This window comes from Bos taurus, chromosome 12, assembly GCF_002263795.3.
Source record: "Bos taurus isolate L1 Dominette 01449 registration number 42190680 breed Hereford chromosome 12, ARS-UCD2.0, whole genome shotgun sequence".
Lineage (NCBI taxonomy): Eukaryota > Metazoa > Chordata > Mammalia > Artiodactyla > Bovidae > Bos > Bos taurus.
Genome location: NC_037339.1, coordinates 18,206,826 through 18,231,314, shown reverse-complemented (window position 1 = coordinate 18,231,314; position 24,489 = coordinate 18,206,826). Strand labels below are relative to the sequence as shown.

Here is a 24,489-nt window from a genome sequence, read left to right as displayed (position 1 = left end):
GTATAATATGATAGAAATGAAATTCTGTACACCTATTAAATGGATTTCCAGTTATCAGCTTTAAAATATGGAAGTATGTATAACATTCTTTCAGCTCTTTCAGAGTTTATGGCAAGCAAAACAGTTTGAAGACCACTACTCTATACTTGACTTCCCTGGTGGCTCAGATGGTAAAGCATCTGCCTACAATGCAGGAGACCTGGGTTTGATCCCTGGGTCACGAAGATCGCCTGGAGAAGGAAATGGCAACCCACTCCAGTACTCTTGCCTGGAAAATCCCAAGTCAGACACAACTGAGCGACTTCACTTTCTTTCTTTCCACTCTATACTTAATCTGGATCCAATCCTATTTATGTGGTCCACATCGCCTTTGTGAAGCCTGACAGCTGTAGCCTGTGTTTAGCTAAATGTCATCTCATTTACTATTTTGTAACACACATGTTAATATTTGGTCTCATAGTATACAACATGTATCTCTCTCTAGTTATTTCATTGGAGGGGCAGTGTGTAGGCAGAGGCTAGAATGGCCTTCAATAATTGTCTCCTTGAATGTGGGGCTGGACATAGTGTTGTCCTGCTTCTGACAAAATAATGCAGCAAAAGTGATGGCAAGTCACTTCCAATATGACAAAAAGACTGACTTCAATTTTGCTTATCTCCCTCTTCCCCTCCCCTCCTCTCTGTTGTGAGAAGCCACTCGAGGGAGAAACCCGGGTGTCAAGGAACTGATGTTGGCTTGAGCCAACAGCCATCAAGGATCAGCCAACAACCATACGAGTGAGTCTAAGTGAGAAAGGTGGTCCTCCAGGTGAACCTGGAGATAACTGCAGATCCAGCTGACATGCTGACTGCAGCCTCATACAGACAGACCCTGGACCCGCTGAGCCAGGCCTGCTCAATGACCCACAAGGAATGAGATTAAAAAAGGTTTAAGTGCCTAAGTCTGGGGGTGGTTTGTTACACAGCAATAAATAACAAACATAGGTGGGAGTGGTGGGGTGAAACATTCAGTATGCTCACTGAATATGGACTGTGAATTAGTGACCGTAAGGAAAGGCCAGCTAAAGTAGTGGGCTCCCAGACTAGAATAACCATTTCCAAGCTTAACTTCCCCCTGGATTCCACTGCAACAAAGACCACCACATAGCCTGTCACTTACACTGGGGCATGTAACCAATTCCTAATCAATTTACCAGGGAAGAATATCCTAGAAGTTGGAGAAGAAGGAAAAGCAAAAGTGTATATATGTACAGAAAGAGACCAGTAGGCACGGGCTGGTGACAAGTGGGCGCGGTGACTACATTTTGGAATATTTTAAATCATACTCCCAATTAGTGAAATTCAAAGCTGTTTTCTAAAACATTCCTTTGAGACTGTATAATGCACATATATATTTGTATGTATATACATTAATGTATACACACATATAAGCTCAAAGATGTTTAGAAAGCAGTTTTGAAATACACCAATTATGAATATGATTTAAAATTAGACCCAATTTGAAAATAAATCTGATATATATCTTCTAAATTTTATGCAACATGCTTGAATAAGGTACTTGAATAGTAGCATTTATAAATTCAATTACAGAAAATTTCAAATTCTTTTTTAATTATGGTATCATGCTATAGTAATTCACAGAAAAAATACTCACCCCAAATGATTCACCGATTGATACTAAGATTCTGTCAAGTTAATATAAAATACAAATTAGTAATGCAAATCATATACAGCTATGCAGAGATGAACGTACACAAGTTATTCTGAACTCACAGGAAGACCAAATCAAAGGTTTCTTCTACCCCTAGAACCACTGACGAATTATACTCACTAAAGGCTAATTTTGGTAGTGCTAGTCTAGTTACACAATAAGCTCGTTCCTTAGATTTTTAAAGTAAGAACTGCATGTCTACAAGAATATATTTTGCCATTGCTCACAAGGAAAGAGGGTAAAAGAAAATTTTAAGTTTACTCATACTTAATTCTTCATAAATCAATGAGTAAGGAAACAATTCAAATTCATTTCACATTTTCTCATTAAAAATTCAAGTTGTACGACCCAGAGGGATGGTGTGGGGAGGGAGGAGGGAGGAGGGTTCAGGGTGGGGAGCACATGTGTGCCTGTGATGGATTCATTTTGATGTTTGGTGAAACTAATACAATTGTGTAAAGTTTAAAAATTAAAATACAATTAAAAAAAAATTCAAGTTGTATTTGTAAAACTGTATAAGTGATAACCTGAGTTCTGTTTAGGACCTACACTGATATATGGTAAAGGCTATTTAACATGTGGGCTTCCCAGGCGTCTCAGTGACCAAGAATCCGTCTGCCAGTGCAGGAGACGCGGGTTCGATCCCTGGGTTGGGAAGATCTTCTGGAGAAGGAAAGGGCAATCCACTATAGTATACTTGTCTGGGAAATCCCATGGACAGAGGAGCCTGGTGAGCTACAGTCCACGGAGTCACAAAACAGTCAGACATGACTTAGCAACTAAAGCAACATTTAACACATATCCTCGAATCAGAAATCTCTTTTAGTTTGTCCCTGTTTGAATCATATAATTTATGCACTTGATAATAAAGCTGAAGAACAACATTAGCCTGATATGACAAAGATTTGATCATATGCACATGGAATCAATAGATATATGGATTTTATTGTTCTCCAATTCTTTGATAAGTAGCCATAGTTCTATATGATTTACCAAAATATGGTGAATACGGAGAGTGTTAAGATGCTCTCTTAATAGCTGATCAGGATTTTCAGAATGTGACTTTTTTGCTAAACAATTCCAACCCAGAAGTGAATTAACTAAGATCAGCAAGGAGCTATCATTATCAGCATAATATGGGTTAATTATCATCATTAAAAATTTACCTACGTATACATTTTCCTGTAGCAATGTATAAATTAGACATGGTGTGCACCTCAGCAGCTTAGAATGTAAATTGTAGATATTAGTACATAGATACTCAACCATAAAAACACCAAATATATAGAAAATAACACAGGGGCACACGAGAGCATTGATATCATTTGCCAGTTATTTTCTACTTTTTCTTTTACTGTACAGTTTGAAATTTTTATGAGTGTGCATTGCTTATATAAGTAAACACACTACACTTATGTTTTCATAGGATTACTATATCCCCTTCTCCTTGTCTTTTTCTTGCCCATTAAGTGCAACTATATGGGCTAACAATTTCTGAGATGAGACTACATTAACTTTACTAATTAATCTGCCTCCACTATTCAAATAAAGTCCGTTTCAAATAGCCCATGATAGCACATAATAAGTCAGCTGAAGTACCTCAAAGCCAGAGAGCACCCAGTGTTGACTGCAGAAGATAACATAATGATTTGTAGGTGCACAGAGCCTTTCATCTAAGAATTTAAAACAGCTTCACACTCATCATTTACCTGAGCCACAGCAGCCTTCTGAAGCAGAGACCTGCCAAGGTAATACAAGGAGGCCGCGGGCAGAAGTAGGGATGGGCTTCTAAAGACTTCATTTACCATCATCTACATTTATTCAGTCATCTACATTTTCATAAGCAAGATGAACAGATGCACAGAAAGAGTTCACAGGACATTCAATAAATTCTAGAATAAAAATTCTTAACAAAACGAATCTACTTTGTTTAGCAGGGTAGCTACTTAAAAAACTCCGAGAGTGATCTGAAACTTAGGATCAAATTAGTACTCAGATTGTTTACAAAAGACCCAAGAAGCCAGGAAAGTTGATGACTAAATTTGCAAACTCATCTAAGTAAACAGATGATCTCACCCCCAAAACCCCCGATTTTTATTTTTTATCATATCACTTACTATAAATTAGGAAATTAGGGACTAGCTTGTAGTAAATGAAGAAAGCTTTATGGTTTTATGCTTGGATTAAAAAAAAACAAACCCTCTCATTCTTTACCGCTTTCCTAAAAAGAAAACACAAACCTTGATCTTGGAGTCATTTTTGTTGGTGTCGGCAGACCTTCTGAAATTTTATATGGATTATTTAGGGGTGATATATAGATGTTCCCCCCAGGAATCCGTAAAGGTGAACTAGAAAACTTGTAAGGACTTCGAGGAATGTGAGGAATCGGTGACAAGGTAGGGGGCTACAGCAAAAACAAAAGCAGGAGGTTACTTAACACTTTAGTGAGATCCACTGCTTTATAAGCAGATTTGCCCAAATAAAGGACGCCTTCAACATACCCTGGTGGAAGCGTACTGCAAAATATTTGTTTTCAGTCTCTGCATGAAGACCGAATTATAGAATACGATAATGGAATCATACTCCTCTTCTCTAATCAAAACACGTTTGAATGTCTGAGGAAGAAGAGCAAAAATACTTGTTAAATGAATTTGGGAATTTATCTCTTTAGAGTTTCTATTTTAATAGTTCATGATACTTTTTAACAGTAAAAAGACATTATTTTATAGGAAAAAACAATCTAAAGAAGCCATTTTAGGCTTGGGTTATAGCTATTCTACTGGAAGTGAAAAGTCAAACATATATACTGTATGTGTTTTATATATATATATATAAAAGTTTATTACAAATGTTCTGCTTACTGGCACAATACAGTGTTCCCTATTTATTTTATAATATGAATTTGAATATTAAATTGTTAGCCTCCCAATTACATTTTAACTACAAATAATTAATAATATGAAAATAAAAAGTAGATATGTAAATTTATACAAATCAGTCAGAACATATGGTACAATTAATGACTAAAGTTATCCATATTATGGATATATTTTGAAAATTCTTATCATGGAAAATTACCTACCTCCTGAACAGCATGAGGAAGATCTTTGTATGCTGTGACAATGATTTTGAATTTAAGGTCTATATTCTTCACTTTGCATATGCCATACATAGAACACATCATAATCTAGTAAATAAATGTGATACAAAAACAGGGTTTTGTTACACGGTTGTGCTCAGAGAACGAGATGGTTGGATGGCATCACTGACTCAATGGATATGATGAGTTTGAGTGAACTGTGGGAGTTGGTGATGGACAGGGAGGCCTGGCGTGCTGCAGTCCATGGGGTCGCAAAGAGTCAGATACGACTGAGCGACTGAACTGAACTGTGCTCTAAAACACACTGCTATCTTTTAGTTAAAAAAAAAAAAGGAAATTTAATCTCCTACAGAATTATCTTTTCCTATCCTGAGTTCATTTGGCACTGTTTTAGATCAACTATTCTTATGTCTCATGCTTTTTCCACACTAAATGAATTCTAGTTTACAACAACACAGAAAACGCCTATGATAAAGTTTCTTCAGTGGTTTCTGCAACAAGAACTTTCATGTCATTAAATAAGTAAATACTGAAATATTCTCAAACTCTAAAGTTCTCATTTGTAAAAAATACAGCAAAAATATAAAGGGTAGCCAGTAAGCAAATATATGTTAACTAAATTGATGTAGCTTCTCATTTGAATCCAAACTTTTCTTAAGAAATCAGTACATAGCTAACAAGTAAGCAGGAGAAGAGAAGTGCGTAATTTCCTTACCTGGTCCAAATGCCTGTCTCTCATGAGTTCATACTCATTTTGCAGTGTGTGCTGGAAAAGGGTCCAGATGATATGCTCTAGTTCTGGGTGGTCAGACAGAAGGCGTGCACACAGGGTGTTCAGTCGAAGATATGCTAGTCGATACACTGGAAAAATAAGGGGAATTAATCATATTTACTCTTAATTTTGTATCACAGGTAGATATTTTCAAAATATTATACTGTTATAACGAAATGCTGTTAAATAGCATTTAACATTAACTTCATTTCTCCCACTATTTTCCTTATGATTTCTAGTCTTAGGATTGTCCTACATACATAGAAGGCAAAACAATACTTTGCTGAAAATACTATTCAGCAAAAATAATTATTTTGCTGAATTATTATAGCATAAAGTTGAGGCAGAGGTGAAAATTAGAGGAAGAAAGATCCTAAGATATTGTGAAATTAGACAACCCAAATACAGTTTGTTTCAGTTTCACTGGTAATCATGCATTACAGATGTTGAATATTCTATCAATATTCAAGAGAGTAATTATTTTTAAAAATAAGAGAATTTCCAAACTCCCTTAATTTTTTCAATCCTGAAAACAAAAAACAAATAGTGTATTTTTCTATAAAAATGCTAGACTTGTAGATTACTTAAGTGGTAATATGACTGTGATATTAAACATATTGAGCGAGTTTATCTAAAAATGCTACTGGCACACAGGTTGGAGAAAAGTAATCCACAAAATTGAATTTTCCTCCATCTGGTTTAAATGCACCTGTCAAAGACTTGCATAAAGTAATCAGAATTTTTTAGTTAATAATTTATCCCACTGGTCTTCAACTTTGGCTTACCTCAGACTTGCACTGCGGACTTGTTAAAACAAGGATTTTTTCCTCATCCTACTAGAGTCTCTGACTGAGTAGTTCTAGCACTGGGGCTCAAACAAAAATTCTCCTTTCTGCAACTTATCAAGTGAGGTGGATTCTGCTGGTTGGGGACCACACTTTGGAACCACTGCTCTAATTTAAGGACTTATAACATGCCTATAAAGCTCAGTATATTCACTTTATTCAAGTCAGAAATAAGATTTATCACAGAGGAATCTGGCCTTCTACTTTTCTTCTAAGAGTTTCAAGTGGGTGTGCCCTTGTGTGTACATGCACAGACACCCAAATGACCTCCCCACCCCGTCACACACACAATCAGAAAATGCTGTACAACCTGGTCACCAGGAAAGGCATCTGCATTAGGCCACAGCCCATTGTATAATCTCAACTTACACACCTCAACAGAAGAAGTAATGTTAGGGGCAAATATTTCCAAGCATAAATTTGAAAGCGTAACAGTAAGCAGCAAGAATAACAACATCTGACACTTTTTGAGTGCTTACTATGTGCTAGACACTCTTGGGAGCATTGGGAGTATTCATTCATTTAATTATCTCAAAACCCAAATAAGGTAGGTTATTATTATTTCCATCTTATGGATGAGGAAACTGAGGCATAGAGCTTTTAAAGTGACTTGCCCAAAGTCATACCTAGTAAGCCGAAGAGCCAAGATTTGAATCCAATCAGCCTCGTTCCAGAGTCCACGCTCATGAAAGTAATCATCTACTAACCTTTTTTGTAGAAGAGTGAAAGGGAGGTAGATTTCAATGGCTTCTGAGTCTGGAAGGCTGAGGTTGCTTGTGCCTCTGAATTTGGAGTAGAATTTACACGTGGAGTTGGCCCTTTTTTCTTTGGGGATCTTACAGGAGAAAGATACCTAGATATATTCAAAGTAAAAGTCTTCATGTGAAGTTTTCTCAGAATCTCTCTCTTTCACAGATACACAAACACACACAGCTGTACACATGCATCCAAACACATTTTGTCTATTTAATCTACTGTTTTACACCAAAGTCCTATTTAAATACAAGTTGGAAAAGAGAGCTTAAGAGGAAAAGCTTAAGGCTTGTTATCAAAAGCTTGTTATCAAAGGCTTGTTGTTATCATTTCTAACCCTATTTTCATAAACGGCCTTTCCTAGAAATCACTGCCTTATTGAAAAAATAGCTATATATGTTTATATGTTCAATTTTAATAATTAAAGTGAAATTGAGATAATAAAAATGACTCCAGCTTAAAAGAACAAGCCATTGATATTAAAATATCAATTTCTCTGATTCTTCTCTTAAAAATGTTTCACTGATAACTACGGTTCATTTACATAAGACTGAAGTTACATACACATACATCTTCCTAAATTATATAGTACAGAATTATATGAATTAATATTCAGGTAACATTAACAAGGCAGGTTTACACCCATATACTAGACATGTAAGGCATAAATCGAGACAGAGATATGAGTACATATGAACTCTCAGTTTCTGACCTATCACTGCTCTGTGTTGCCCTTTATTTCAGGGGACAGTCCAGGTCTACCTTCTGTTTTAGTATCAGACAGTAAAAAAATCCACCTGCAGTGTGGGAGACCTGGGTTTTACCCCTGGGTTGGGAAGATACCCTGGAGAAGGGCATGGCAACCCACTCCAGTATTCTTGCCTGGAGAACCCCATGGACAGAGGAGTCTGGCAGGCTACAGTCCATGGGGTCGCAAAGAGTCAGACATGACTTAGTGACTCAGTACAGCTGAGAAATAATTCTGAGCAGGAAGTAGGATTTGTACCTTACTATGGATGTTTCTACTACATGTAATATATTAACTAGAACACTAGAAAAAGGGAACCAGTATCATGATTTTATAAGTACCAGGGTCTAATCTATCACCCTTGAATTTCCCTTCAATTCACTAGCAATACTGTAGACTGACTTAACTTGGGTAGAAGTTAGTCTCCCTCGAAATCCAGGTGAAAATATTACCTGCTGGATAATAGGTAATAACTATAACCTAATCAGGATAATACTTACTTCACTTCCTGAATCTCAGACTTAAGAAGGCCAAAGTGGAGCTCTTCATTTCTCCATGTTTCCAATCTCAAGAAATGGCTCCGTATTACAACCAGTTTTTTAAGTCAAAAACTTAGGAGATATTTTAAATTTTTTCCTTTTCCCAATCTTCAAACTCAATGGAAAAGAAAGTTCTCCCTCTAGAAACATACCCCAGATATTTTCCATTTCTTTGTATCTCTACTGACATATCTTAGACCAACTCATTTATTTACATCTCTCATTTAGGCTATTGAAATTGTCTCCAAACTGGGTCTTTCTATTTTCTTCCTTGCCCTGTTCTTTTCTCTCCTCCTACCCCGTCTGTACTTCAAATGGCAGCCAAAAAGTGGCCCTTTAAAAATACAAATTATAGCAAGCTGCCCCTCTGCTTAAAACCTTAATGTTTTCCCACAGCTTTTTAAAATCTGAACTCCTCTCTGTGAGTCTCCTCTCCGATGAGACTCTACAAGATCTAGCCGCAGTCTGCCTTTCCAGCCTCATCTTGCATTGCTCTCTTCTTGTTTGCTTTGGGATTTCTTTCTGTTCCTCAGACCAGGTAAGTGTGATCACCCAGGGACACTGCACTCACTGTTTGCTCTGCCTGGAATGCATACCATACAGATTTTGGCAGGCCAGCATCTGTTTGTTCTTGAAGTCTCAGGTCAAACATCATTTCAATAGAGAAAGCTTCCCTAAACATTCTGTCACTTTCTCAGCTCCTCTCTTTCACATCATTCTGTGTTTTTCCATTACAGAACTTACTACACTCTAAGATCACCTTACATATTAGTTTCCTTGTTCACTGGTCCTTGCCTTTCTTCGGAACGTAAGCTCTGTGAAGGGAAGGACCTATCCATCTTACTTGCCTTTGTATTCCCAGTGCCTAAAACGCTTTCTGGCACCCAACAGTCAACTGCTTATTGAATTAAAGAAAAAGATAAGGCTTGACATATTTATATTAACGTATGACCTAGCAAGCTAAGTTATACATGAAGGCAGAGGTTCCACACACTAGAAATACTCTGGATACAAATTAGCATGGAAATGGCACCTCTGGAAAACAGCCCCTGCACTCATCACAGAGCTTTGTAATGTCAATTCTTACACATAACAACAGAAACATAACGTTACACACATTCCTGTGAAAGGCAATGTAGCTGGAATGTTTCAGAGCGTGGGCTTTGGGGTCAGACCGCTTGGATCTGATTTCTGTTGGCTTTGGGTAAGTTACCTTATTTCTCTAATTCCTTTTTCATAGATAATGAAGGCTGCTACAGTGTCTATTGCCTTACAGGGCTGTTTGGTAATTCTCCAGCACTGAGTGGGCCCTCAATAAAGGTTAGTGATTGCATTCTTCTTCTAGCATGTCATCAGGCACTCATCAACCATTTTAGTCTTCTGTTTGCACTGCATACTCCCTATGCCCATCCCATGGTGGTTTTAGTCGCTCAGTTGTGTCCAACTGTTTGCGACCCCATGGACTGTAGCCACCAGACTCCTCTGTCCATGGGGTTTCCCAGACACGAATACTGGAGTGGGCTGCCAGTTCCTTCTGCAGGGGATCTTCCCAGCCCATCCTATGCTGCATTACAAAGGCACTGAGCTGCACTTCTGAAAAATGTTTCCTGCTCTCCCGGCTGTTGTACTTTGAGGTTCATGCTCTTTCTGTCTCCTCCGTCCTCTCCCTTCTCTCTGGTTTCCATGTTGAAATCCTGGTCTACATCTGAGGACTATCTAAATTGTCATCCCTGCATGAAAACTGTCCTCATGACACTAAACTGGAGTGATTTCAGTAGCACTCTGTACCGCTGTATATGACCTTTATTTGGGTCTTGTATCTTATATTCCTGATTCTTGAAAGCAGGAACGTCTTATGCAAAATTCTATTCCCTGCAGCTTTTGCATAACAGCTTGTATCACACTATGCTCAGAATCCTTTTGTGAGCTGGATGGACAACAGATTTCACTCACATATCTGCTGCAGTGTGATTATTCTGGAGAGGAAGGTTGAGAGTACAGGCAGGTTCAAAGTGATCAACTGGTCCTTCTCGGTCCTTTGCTTGTTTAATAAGATCAAATAAAGGTGAATCCTACATGAAACAAGATGACATTAAAATAACACTGGTAAGCGTGACCTTCTTATATATGTATCAAAATCATAATGTTTGACATGGTGAGCATTATTAATAGAGTCGTAATTGACAACGGCAATTCTGAAGTCAGAATAAGGTTCTTGTTTCCATTTTGAAAATGATTGCCAATTTTTGTACTATGCACAAAATAAATTAGGAATATGTATAACTTAAAATGCTTATATTAGAAAAGAAATTAAAAGTTAGAGAAAGAGATACAGAAAAGACCCAAAGAAAGTAGAAGGAAGAAAATAATAGAGATATGAGCAGGAGTTAATGAAACTGAAAACAAAGATAAAATACACGGTCTGATAGACAAAGCTAATAACTGCTTCTTTGAAAGAACTAATAAAATTAAACAAACCTCCAATCATACTGAGAAAGGAAGAGACAGATAAATAATATTAGGAACAAAAATGGGGCCACCATTACAAAGATCAGAAAGATAATAGGGGACAGTTATAAATAATTTTATGTCAATAAACTGGAAAATGTAAACCAAGTGGAAAATTCCACAAAAATAAAAATTAACAGAACTCAATAAGAAATAAACCTCAATAGTCCTATAAAGTATTAAAGAATTTGAAACGGTAATTAAAAATCTCCCCACAAAGAAACGGCAACCCACTCCGGTACCCTTGCCTGGAAAATCCCATAGATGGAGGAGCCCAGTAGGCTACAGTCCATGGGGTCGCAAAGCGTCGGACACGACTGAGCGACTTCACTTCACTTCCATAAAGAAAACATTCAAGTACCTCTGGTTTTACCAGTAAATTCTACCAAACATTCAAGGAATAGATAATTCCACTTTTACTTCAACTCTTCTGAGGATGGAAAAAGTAAGAACATTCTCTGATTTCTGAGGCTAGTACAACACTGATACTAAAAACTGTCAAGGATATTACAAAAAGAAAAATTATAGCCCATTCTCACTCATAAACAGAGATATAAAAATTCTAAAATTAGCAATCCAAATCAGCAGTGTTAAAAACAGAGTATGTCATTTACCAAGATGAGTTTATCCAGGTTGCAAGATTAGTTCAATGTTAGAAAATCTATAATGCAATTCACCTTACTAATAAATCTAAGGGGAAAAATATTGTCAAAATCAATGCAGAAAAAGCTCTCATTTAAAACCCCATTTATTATGTTAAAAAAGAAGAAAAGTTTTAATAAATCAGGAACAGAAGGGCACTCCTAATTTGATAAATGACATCTACAAATAAACAAAAAACCCACAGCAAACATCATGTGTAATGGTGAAACATTAAAAGCATTCCCCTTAAAAAATCGGAGGTAAGAGAAGGATGTCCCATTATCAGGCTTTCTATTCAGTATTATACTTGAGGTTCCAGTCAGTTCAAAAGATAAAGAAAAGAAATTAAAGATCAAAAGACCAGGAAGAAAAAAAGAACAAAAATACCATTATTCACAAATGATTTATGTCAATAAGATGGCTCAGTGGTAAAGAATCTGCCTGCCACTGCAGGAGATGCGGGTTCAATCCCCGGGCCAGGAAGATCCCCTGGAGGAGGAAACGGCAACCCACTCTAGTGTTCTTGCCTGGAGAATCCCATGGACAGAGGAACCTGGCAGGCTACAGTCCATGGGGTCAGGAAAGAGTTGGATACAACAAAGAAAACTCAAAAGGATCTACAGAGAAATTATTAGAATGAAAGAGATTAGCAAGGTCTCAGTACTGCTATAAAACCAATACAAAATAAATTTCCATATATCAAGCAAGAAGTTTAAAACGCATAATTTAAAAATCATTTATAAAAATGTAAGACCAGAAGTAAGAGCCATTAAAATAACTGATTCAAAAATTGTAACTTTTTGGAGGTGACACCTTGCAAGACCATAAAACCTGGGGACATACTTATTTCACTCTTTTAGTGCTTGAACTAAGAAAGAAAGGAAAGCAGACAAATTGCCAAGATGATAGGTTTATATAAAAAGGAAAAGTGGTGCATCTGTAAATAAAAATACAAAACACTGTAGAATGTAGATTTTGTGAAAATATGAAGATGTCTATTCAATAAAATGTGTTTGAAAAATTAGCTAACAATTTGAAAAAAAAGGCTATTATACTTTCACAATTATAAAAATTCATTACATTAAAAAACAAAATTGAAGTATTAGAAATACAAAAGAATATCTTTATAACTTCTTTTTTTTAATCTTTTTTCACCTTTATTGAAGTATAATTGACAACAACCATATATATTTAAGGCGTACTATGTGATGGTTTCATAGAAACACACATTGTGAAATAATCACCACAATCAAGCTAGTTAGCTATTCATTACCTCACAGAGTTACCTTTTGTTCTCTTTGCATCCCTTCCTCTCCTTTATAACTTCTTGATAAGGAAGGGCCTTTCTAGGTTTGACCAAAACCCAGAAGTCGTAAAGAAAAACACAAAACAACCCGACTACATAAAGCCTGAAAACCTCTGTGTGACTAAAACAGCAATAAACTAAGTTAAACAAAATCTTCAAAAAGTAAACAACACTGATTTATTCTAATTGTACTAATTCCTATTGTCAAGTCATTCTTTATATTCATTAGGGGCACTCTGAAGTGCAATCTCAATAATGGCTTTCAGCTGAGTAAAGCAAGGCTAACAATGAAAACCAGCTAATGCATGCATGCCATAGTCAGTGTTCTACATTTTCTAGTCATTGATGAACTGAACATCTTTTCATATGGGATGAATCTACATATATTCAGCAGGAGTGGCCTTATCCCATTCTTTTCTCAAACAAAGACCTTTTAGAAGACCTTGAGACTCACAGAGATATGCAGGTAAACTTGAGCCTTTAATAGGACATAGGTATGTGGCTGATGGGCATTTTACTTTCTCTTCCAATATGGTTTAAACCCATAGATGGTTTACCTGGTTGAATTATCACAATAGGATTATACCAAAGTGAATTCTTCTTCTAAGAAGTGCCATTCTACTCACCAACAGTCTTCATGTTTCACCCAAGTATCACTTTTATTACTCCATCTCTCCCAGCCCGACTGACACAGAGGTATACAGAGAATGAAGTATGCCATGAGAATAATAATAAGTATGGCGCAATGCACAGAAGCACAGACTCTGGAGTCACACCACAGGTGTTCAAGTCTTGACCATGTACTGGCTGCCTGACCTTGGAGAGAGTCGCTTGACCTTGTTATGATTCACTTTTCTATACTGTAAAGTGGAGATACTAATGACAATAATGCCTAGTTATCATGCATCCATCCACCCACTGTTTGCCATACGTCTGCTCTGTAACAGGTGCTATATTAGGAAGTAGGAACGTAACAGTAAGCAATCCTCCAGATGTCAGCTACTGATAGGGTCACTTCAGAAGCCTCTGTCCTCTTCCGCCTTACTCAACATGTTCATCTGAAATAAACTTTAATCATCGTCTACCACAAAAACTTCCCACTCCTATCCACTTTCCCCCATATCATTATCACTTATATACAGTTGTCCAAAGCAAAAAGAAATCACCTATTCTTTCTCTCACTCTCCACTGGAATCCAGTCCATGGAAGTTATATTGGCTCAAACTTCAAAATGTATCCCAAGTCTAACTTCTTCTCCAGGTGGGACTTTTAGAGAGTTCTTAAAATCCCAGTGCCAAGCATATAGTGGACACTCAATAAATATTTCTAGAATGTTATATGACAAAACCCTATCATGGGTTTAATTAAATACAGCAAAGCATAAAGATGAAAGTGGATGATAGGATTTGCTTTCTAATTGATAACTAAATATCAACTGTAGCAGCTGGCTTCCAAGATAACCCCATTAATTCCTCCCACTGGGTATTTATACCCTTGTACACTTGTACACTGTACCTGGGTTAGTCTGTGTGGTCCATGGCATATAGCAGAAGTGATGGCATGCCAGGTCTGAGATTAGCTTATGAAAAACCTGCAGTTTCTATCTTAGGTTCTCTCTCACGGATCTCCTCGTGCTCTAGGGGAAAGCAGCTGCCATGAACCAAGCAACCGTATAGGGAAGTCTACGTGGCAAACAAATGAAGCCTCTGGCCAACAACAAATAAAGGAATGAGGGCTACTAATAACCATGTGAGTGAACTTGGGGGTGGATTCTCCAACTCCAGGAAAGACCAAACCCGATGGCAGCCTTGGTTGATAACTTGAACAACTCTCCTGAAAGAACTGGAGCCAAAACTACATAGATAAACCACTCCCAGATTCCTGACTTTCAGAAATTATGTGCGAAGTAAATCATTAGTTCTTTTATTAAACTGTTAAGCTGTGGGATAATTTCTTACACAGCAATGGATAACTAATACAGAATCTGACTTTTTTAATCTAAAGAAAATATTTAATGGAATATTTAACTTTTGAAAATTTATGTATTTGTATCTATAGCACTGCTTGCATTCAGGATTCAGAAGTTTACTCTTGGGTTTCAGGTAAGCTGTTTTATGTCACTGCTAACCTACTTAAATTAACTCTTAGCATAATCACTCTCTGGACATTTCACTCCATTTTGCCACTTAATCATGTGAAGGAAACCAGATTCTCCCTGTCAGCAATATTAGTATAAATCCCACTTAATAAGTAATATGGATAGAAAAAGTAGAAGTTGTAAGTCTATTCTACCTGATCTTTCATATTAACATACATCTAAAGCAAGAGTGAACGTCTCCAGAGAGTAAAGGACTTCAAGGCTATCAGGTCAAGGTATTCTTAAAAGAGATTCTGATTATCTAAGTAAGTACAAGGTCTCCAGTGCTAGTAGAAAAGTTAACAATAGGGGAAGTGGAAGACAGGAATTGCTATTGTTTTCTGGGCATTTTAAGAAATATTATTGGCCCTACATTACAGGAAATGTTTTTGTACTATCCTAAGCCAAATCATTATAAGACCATTTTACCTTGCAAAAGGAAATTAGAATATAAAACACAAAATTGTGGGCAGGCCTTGACCTGACAGTTCTTTCCCATTTAACTTCACTACTTCTTTAACACTGATATTTTTCAGGATTCTTCTGCTAATATATATGCTGGCTGAGCCATGATCATGAGTTTAGTTCTATCTCTGCTTACTCCTAAATCTATTAATACATTTCTGACTAAAACTACTCTTTCAAATTCCAGATCTAGTGCTTCCAACTAAACACCTCAGATGTCCACACATATATGTGGCAAGTATCTCAAATGCCAACATGTTCAAATATTAACATGAACGTATTACCTTCACCACCAATCAGCTAAGACTTCTTCCATATCCTCTTTGGTTATCTGTTATCAATCACTTAATTACCCACAGAACAAGTCTTAGAATTACCCTCAGAGCCATCTCTGCACTTATCCTTTTGATTCATGTCAATTTTAACATATTTACACCTTCATATTTAAAACTGGTTTCTTGTACATAGCAAAGGGCTGGGTCTTGTTTTTTATCCATTCTGAGAATCTCTGCCTTTTAATTGGAGTTTGGACTATTTACACTTAATGTAGTCATTGACGCGGTTAGTTTAAATTCTACATCTATTTGTCCCATTTGTTCTTTATTGCCTTTTGACAAATGTGCAAAAGCAAATCAATGGAAAAAGAATGAACTTTGACCTAAATCTCAAATTTGTAAAAATAAACTGGAAATGGATCATCTAAATATTAAATGTGAAGCTATAAAACTTTTAAAACATAGGGGAAAACCTTGGGGATCTAGGTTCTTAAGACTTGACAACAAAAGCATGATCCACAAAATAAAAAACTGATAAACAGCACTTTCATCAAAATTTAAAATTTTTGCCTTGAGAAAGACCACACGAAGGGAAGAGTCTACAGAAACTTTGAGAAATTATTTATAAGCCACATATCCAACAAAAGACTAGAATCTAGAATATTTATATATTCTAGAACTCTCAGTGGTAAAAAACAAACAAACCAACCCACAATTCAATTAGAAAATGGGCAAAGACCTGAAGAGATACTTCACCAGAGAGAAAACACAGATCACAAGTAAACAGAAAAAGATATTCAACACTATTAGCCATCATCCTGATGGGCAATGTAAATTATAATGTCAATGAGCTATCCTTACATGATCAGAATGGCTAAAAGAAAACTGAGACAATACCAAAAAATGGCAAGGATGCAAAGAAACTGGATCACCCATGTATTGTTGATGGTAATTCAAAATGGTATAACTGTTCTGGAAAATATCTGGGAGTCCATACAACACAATAATTACATGACTTTGCAACTGCACTCTTTGAGTATTTATCCAAAACAGTGAAAACTCATATGTTTATATAAAATCTGTACACAAAAGTTTATGGCAGCCTTACTTGTAATAGTCAAAAACTAGAATCAGCCCAGATATTCTCTAATATGTGTACAGTTAAAGAAACTGCAGTACATTCATACTATGAAATATTAGCAATAAAAAAGTATGAACTATTGATATATACAATATCTTAAATGAATCTCCAGAGACTCTGGCTGAGAAGATAATCCTATTTGATTTCATTTATATAACATTTTGAAATAAGAAAAATTTTAGACATAAAGGACAAATTAATAATGGCCAGGGGTTAGGGCAGGTATAGTCAGGCTAGAGAAATATGAATATAGTTCCTTGTGAGATGGAACTGTTCAGTTTCTTGTCTGTGAGGGTGATTATGTGAATCAGCACGTCATCCCCAGACAGGCTGCCAGGTAACTCTTAGTTGAGGGCTTTATGGTAAGTGAAATAAGTCAGACAAAGACAAATATATCTTCCATATCAGGGGATGTGGAACCTGTGGATATAGACGGTTGATTGGGCTATGCCATTTTATATAAGGGACTTGAGCATCCACAGATTTTGGTATCTGCAGGAGTGCTGGAGCCAATCCCTTGCAGACAAGGGTCGACTCTACAGTAAAATCTCACTTATATGTGCACTAAAATCAAGAGCTCACAGACACAGAGAACAGATTGAGGGCTGCCAGAGCCAGGGGGTGGGCAAAAAGGGGGAAGGGGGTCAAAAAGTAAAAACTTCTAGTTATAAAATAGTCATGATAGAAGATACAGCAGGGTGAGTATAGTTAATAACACTGCAGTGAATATTTGACAGTTGCTAAAAGAGTAAATCTTAAAAGTTCTTATCACAAGAAAAAAATTCTAACTACATTTGGTGATGTGACTCACTGTGGTGACCACTTCACAATATATACAAATATTGGATCATTACGTTATACACCTGAAACTAATACACTGTGATAGGGCAACTGTATCTCAATTAAAAAACATTTTTTAACCTGGAAAATTATAAACAGCTGATTAGAATAGTAGAGTTATATCATCTGTTCACTTTTAAGCTTTTTTTGTTTCTCTTATTATTGCTAAGAACCTTAATAATATCTTTCCTACATTATAAATAAAAAATGTATTCCTAGAAAAACCTTAAACCTCACAGAATGATATCACATGTGTTTAGAAAGTAGCAGAGTTTAGTCAGAGAAAACAAGTCATGATTCCAGGTACAAGTAGGGATGGATAATGGTCATATGTCAGAAAATGACAGTAAGGCCAAGACTTGACTGTGAAGGACAGACATGGTAACCAGAATCTGAAGGTAGATTCAAACTTAGGGTACTATGTTATCAAGGAAAAAAAGACAAGGGGGATAGAACTACCTTTAAGATCCCAGATGCTCATTCAACCATACGTAGGATAATTAACAGAAGTCAAGAAAGCTAACCTAGTTGTGCCTACTTCAAAACATACCAACAAACAAAAGCACGATGTTAAAGTTGAGTCAAGCTTATTTAGTATCTTACTGAGGACTGTAGGCTGGAAGAGGTCACGGGGGAGGTCGGTATATACCTGCATTCGGTGAAGGTGAATCTTGCAACCAAGCATCCATCTGGGTAGAAGGTTAATGGTGTCAGTGCTTTTCTAAGCACGGAAAGATGCAAGAATCCAGGTTCATAAAAAATTTCTCCTGAAAATGCCTATCAGAAGGCCTCTTCTGCCAGTTTTCCCAGAGCACATTCTGCCCTGAATTCCTTTCAGGGGGTGCTAAACTTCAGTGACTGCACTGACCAAGGACTTAATTCTTGCAGAAACTGCTAGCAAGAGACATTTTTTAGTTGGCATTTGTATCAACAAGTTAATACAGGTTGTCAAATGTCACTGCTTTATTGGAAAACTGAACTCAGCAGAAGAAAATTCAGTCCCTTGAGGTAACAGGGTACTAGCCAAAGCACGAAGAGAAAAAGATAAAATAACAACTGCACAGGGACACAGAAGTCAGGGTAGATCTGACTTGAAACTGAACTACTGACCTGGGGCTCTTTTGATAGTTAAGTCTCCTAGAAGCATTTAGCTTGAAGAACACTTTCAAGTAGCCACAACCAAAACAATACAAAGCTCCCAGTTTATGATGTGCCATGCCAAACAAAAATCAGAAGCAGACACACAGAATTTCGTCAAATTTAAACACTATCTAGAGATTTCCAATTGCCATGAAAATCTTGGGGACAGGAACTTGGTGAGTAAAGTCATGGAAGATAAAGCTGGGAAATAGAGACTGAGGAGAGCTTTTTATAAGATTGTTTCTCTTAATTCTCCCTCCAACACAGCATTGTAAAGCAGTTATCTTCCAGTTAAAAATAAATTTTAAAAAGAGATTGTTTAATAGTTAAAGGGTAATTCTTTAAGACAGCTATGTGATTTATTCTTCACTTCTTTCAAGTGTTCCTTCAAATGCCCCCTCATCAATGAGCCCTTCCTAAAACTCTCTACATAGAACCTCCTTTTTCCTAATAAATGTAGTTTTTTTTTTTTTTCAGACAACTTATCACCATATGTCCTACCCTTCCTATAACTCTCTACTAGAACCTCCTTTTTCCTAATAAACGTAGGGGTTTTTTTTCCAGAGAACTTATTACCATATGTCTAACCATACAACTGTTTGCTTATTGACTGCCTGTATTCCCACAGTAAAATATAAGCCCAGGAATTCTCTTTCGTTTGCTGCTATACTCCCAACACCTAGAAGAGTTCTTGGCACACAGTTTGCACTCAGTAAATATCTGTTCCTGAATAAACAAATAAATACAGCATACCAGAGATAAAGATAGCATAACCAGGAAAAATAATTTAAATGTGCTTATCCTAGTTCCCTATCCATATAACCAGGACAACAATCCAGCAATCTTTCTCTTGTTTTGATCAGCCTGAAACAGTTCGTTCTTGTTTAACTGAAAACAACAACAAAACAAAAGGTTTGGCTTTAAAGGGGGCCCTTTTGTAGTCAGTCCTTCCGGTCTTTTGTTTGTAACCTTTCTGAGGCAGCACTGGTAACAGCTGGTATTGACAGGAAGTCCTCAAAATTCCCAAGAATGTGAAATCAGTTGATTAAAATGAACACACTGGCAAACCAATAAAAAGAAGTGACCATGAAAATTTTGTTCTGGGAATGGATTAGTAGTGGCTTAGAATCTTAGTGATTAATTCTTCCATATGCCTTTGCATTTAATATATGTTAAAGAGAAAAATCTTTTCCTTTGAATTTTGGCTTGGTTAGGCTAGGTTAAAAGCAAAACATCTACATTAATGCTTAAAGTCAAATGTATTTCTGCTTTTAAATGTATTTGCAATCATGTTCACAGTATTAGATCTTAAAAATACATCATTCGTTAAAAAAAGGAAAGAAAGAAATGAAATGTATATACTCATTGCCCTTCTAGGAATTTAGAATGAAACTAGTTATGAGGCATTCTTCAGAGAACTGAGGAGACAATCACTCAAATTATCTTCTGTGTTTTTGGTTGAGAAAGACATGACTATTCTAGTGAGACTACTGCTGTTTTTGTTGTTTTAGTCACTAAGTCACATCCAATTTTCTTGCAACCCCATGGACTACACTAAGACATTATTATCAGGCATGGCTCTAGTCATCAAGTCTTGAAATTTGAAACTTATTCAACTTTAAAGGCTAGCCTTCTCTAGACATCATCTGCTCTGGATGCCCTTTAACTGACTTGATTGACTCTCATCTCCATATTGTACAAAAGCTATTGTTATACTCTATATTACAAGTATTTCCTTGTTTTTTTTTAACCTAATTCAGTTATATGAATATAGTTTAAAAGTGAGACACTTTAAGTATCGTGGAAGTAGAGAAGAGGAATTGATGAGATTGAAAGGCCTCACAGAAAAATGGGATAAAGTTTTAAGAGGGGCAGATGAAGGAATGGGGACCAGGAAGATAGGAAAAAAGGAGGAAGGGAACAACTCAAGTGTTAACAGTGATAAACATGCTCACCCAAGTAAAGTCTTACACCACATTCTTGCTTCTCTTTACTTCATCTCTTTGCTTGAACCTGCTACAACCATCATTCTTATACACTTTTACTTTGTTATAAATCACCATCCATTAGCTTTTAAATCTTTCTTCTAATCCCACCCATCCCTATAAGCTGGTTGCACCGTTTGAACTTGCGTAGATGACTCTTGCTCCAGTAAAGAGTAACATAAAGTGTTATGTGTCTGCAGTAATAACAGAAAGGTGAATCATTTTCAAATGATATCAATTATCACAAATTTAACAAATGTTCCTGTTAGGCTAAAATATTTTTTATATAAAACAAATATATTCTATCAACATACGTTATAAATGTTCTTTTTTCAAAGTGAGGAGGTTTTGCTTCTAAATCTAAATAGAAACTATCATGGAAAAATCTAAAATGAGAAAACTTTGGCTTTTTCCATAGGTGTAAATTTGAGATGGAAAAGGACCCTGAAGAATAACTTCTCATCAAGGCAAACATTTCTTGTATTCAAAATGAATAAAATAAATTTAGAATGTTTTTCTTACATTTAAAAACTTAACTGTCTCACACTCTCTTTTAAACTTGAATATATTTATTTCACATACTTTCTCATTCAATTTTTTGCATATATTTGGACTATCTTAATCTTCCAACAAATAATACATTTTCCCAGAACCAAAATTTGACATTGGGCGGTTTTCCCAAATTGAGAGTCAACAAGAAATGGCATACCTTCTACCATTAGATCATAATTTGAAGTGGTTCATGGGTAAAGATTCACAATGTATTTCTGAGATAAAGCAAATTTCTTTCTTTGACATCCGGGACTGTTTTCTTTCACTAAATGAAAACTATGCAATCTACTTTATTTTCCTTTTCTCCCTTGTGCCAAATGAAGCAGCTTCCCCTCACCTAGATTTTTCTGCCCTTCCCATTCTTCTCTTTCCCATGGTGTATTATTTTTTATTCTTTTACTAATGTGTTCAAAAATTTATGTTTTAAGATTTTTATTTTTTGCTTTTGCAAACATTTATTGCATTCAAGAGGAATAATTTTTAGAATAATGGATATGACTAATATTCAGAATAATTTCTCTCACATTTCTCACATTTAAAAACTTTTAACTGTGCCACACCAACTCCCTTTTTAAACTTTTAAAATGTAGGCATAATTTACATAAAATAAAATCTTAAATATTTAGTTCTATCAGTTTTGACAGTTTTAAAATTATAACCTGCTTTAAGTCCTTTTTGGATGAAATGAAAGGTATAAATGAATAAATAATTAGTTGATTCATTCATAACTTGATCTACGACTATCTGGCAGGGTAAACTGGTAGGACTGGAAATAAGACAAGTAAGACACTACAACAACCATATAGATAAGAGCAGCGGGGTCAGTTTAAGAAGACAGCAGTGAGAATAAAGAAGGTACAAGATAAAACTGATATTACCATTAAGGCTAGAAATAACCAATATGAACCAATATGAAAAAACAGAAAGGAAGAATAGCTGAGGAGCCCACTTTACACATTATTTGTTTATAGCGGTGTTCAAGAAAGCCTATTTTGAATCAGGCATGAAAAAGTAGAAGACCCCCTAGAGAAGGAAGGGGCAACCCACTCCAGAATTCTAGCCTGGGAAATCCCATAGACAGAGGATGGTTACAGTCTGGTGGGTTACAGTCCACAGGGTCACAAAAGAGTCCGATATGACTTAGCAACTAAACAACAACATTAAAAAGTCAGATTTCTTGCCTTCTCACAACCACAGTTATGGCAGAAATTTAGTCAAGAACTCAAAAGTTACTCAAATCCTTACAAGTTAACAGAATTCTCTCTCAAACTGATAACAAAAAAAAAAAATAGTTATACAACTAAAACACAACTATATCATTACTAGAGTGATAAATAATATATATACTTTGAAGGCTAGCTAGTTACTGACCTGACTTCTTCATAAAATAAAAATTTGAAAAGTGATGAGAAAAGTGAAAGGTAATGAGATTCATAAAATTTCAAATCAGCTCTTAAAAAACCCATATAAGAAACCAAGAGATTCCCAGATTTAACTTTGAGAAGTCTGTTGCTGTTCAGTTGCCCAGTTGTGTCCAGCTCTTTGCTACCCCACGGACAGCAGCACACCAGGCCTCCCTTCAGAAGCATACAGATCTCATAATAAACTGTTTGGTCTCCTAAGTCTGTCAAAACAAAAGCACCTATTAAATATACTCGAGTACTTAGACTTATTTAACTGCCTTTGTAAGTAGTTATTTCACAATTTTCATATATTAATCTAAGGAATTTTAAAGTTGTCTAATTTCACTTTGATTCCTTAATTAGAAGTCAAATTAAATATTTTGAAACATCTAGCATTCAATGATCTTCCCATTCAAACAGTCATTCTGCTGTTGCTCTTCCTCAGTAGAAACAATTCTCAATAAATACCAGTTTATCAGTATAATTCATGCCTCAGTAAACATGTGAGTATCTACTAAGGGCCAAGCACTGTGTAAAACTTGGAAATACAAACTTATACTAATATACTGATAATAACAAAGTTTAATTCAATGAATAGTGATCTATCCATTTTTAAGCAAATGAAACATGAAAAAACTACAAATGAACAGTTAACTAAATATTAAGTCAAGTGAATAACATCAGTATGTGGAAGAATATTCCAATGTCTCATTAGTTCATTTTATCGGACAATGCCATATTCAAAATGAAAGGAAAAGCAAACAAGATCAGGGCATATAACTGATTATATTTCATTATTTAACGATATACCTAAAAAGATTGTCAATTTGAAAGTAGATTACTGAGAAACTGTAACAGAAATTTTTCCCCAATGAGAATACAAACTTATTAACTACTCTCCTTATTACTGTTCACTCTAAGTTTCCACCTGTCTTCTTTTATGAACACATACTGCCTCTCTTCCATACCAATGTGATACAAAGAAATTCAGCCTTCTAAAGTTCTAAGTTTATTGAGTGCAAGTAATATTCCTATTTTTTTGTGTGTCACTTGATTATAAATTTCCTAGTCAAAACAACAAAAACAGACTATAATTCAGGGGATATTCATCAACAAACAACAAAAGTTGCTGATCTTGGTGAGAGTGCAGTCCAAATTAAAAAGGTTAAAAATCAGCATAAAACATGCTGCAAAATCAGTTTTAAATTAGCTACGTAATTCATCAAAGAAAAATAAATTGCTCTTAAATTTCCTTCACTGATACCCTAAAGGAAGAATTTCAGCCCTTCTACATCTAGTAAAAACGGCAATATAAAATAAGAAAAAATAAGAAAATGTGTCCATAGATTGTGATATCATCACTCTTTGAGGAAGTAACATCTATATTCAACTACCCCTTTCCCACATATACTTTCTTCTGATTTCTTTGGGCTTTAAAAATGAGTACACTTTAAATATACAGCGAGAAAACACTCACAAGAGCTTTTAAACGAAAACAAAATCTGACCCATAGTCCAATATATAGTTAATGTCATAAGAAATGGGGTAGAGGGAGGGCTGGTGGCGGGGCGGGGGGAAGGTGCTTAAAATAAAATTCTGAACCTAAAATTTAGCCAAGTAGTGTAAC

At 35.9% G+C, this 24,489-nt stretch overlaps 1 protein-coding gene across 3 annotated transcripts in view; it reads right to left on the bottom strand.

Moving 5' to 3' along the window:
* The window catches only part of RB1 (RB transcriptional corepressor 1), a 120,369-nt gene that overhangs the window by 7,620 nt on the left and 88,260 nt on the right, over window positions 1-24,489 (bottom strand). For 2 of the 3 annotated variants that reach the window (NM_001076907.1, XM_059892080.1), the window contains 7 exon segments: window positions 1,655-1,685; window positions 3,952-4,115; window positions 4,213-4,326; window positions 4,794-4,898; window positions 5,527-5,672; window positions 7,136-7,281; window positions 10,422-10,540. In NM_001076907.1, the coding sequence (NP_001070375.1) occupies window positions 1,655-1,685; window positions 3,952-4,115; window positions 4,213-4,326; window positions 4,794-4,898; window positions 5,527-5,672; window positions 7,136-7,281; window positions 10,422-10,540 (825 nt within the window). 3 annotated transcript variants of the gene reach the window in all.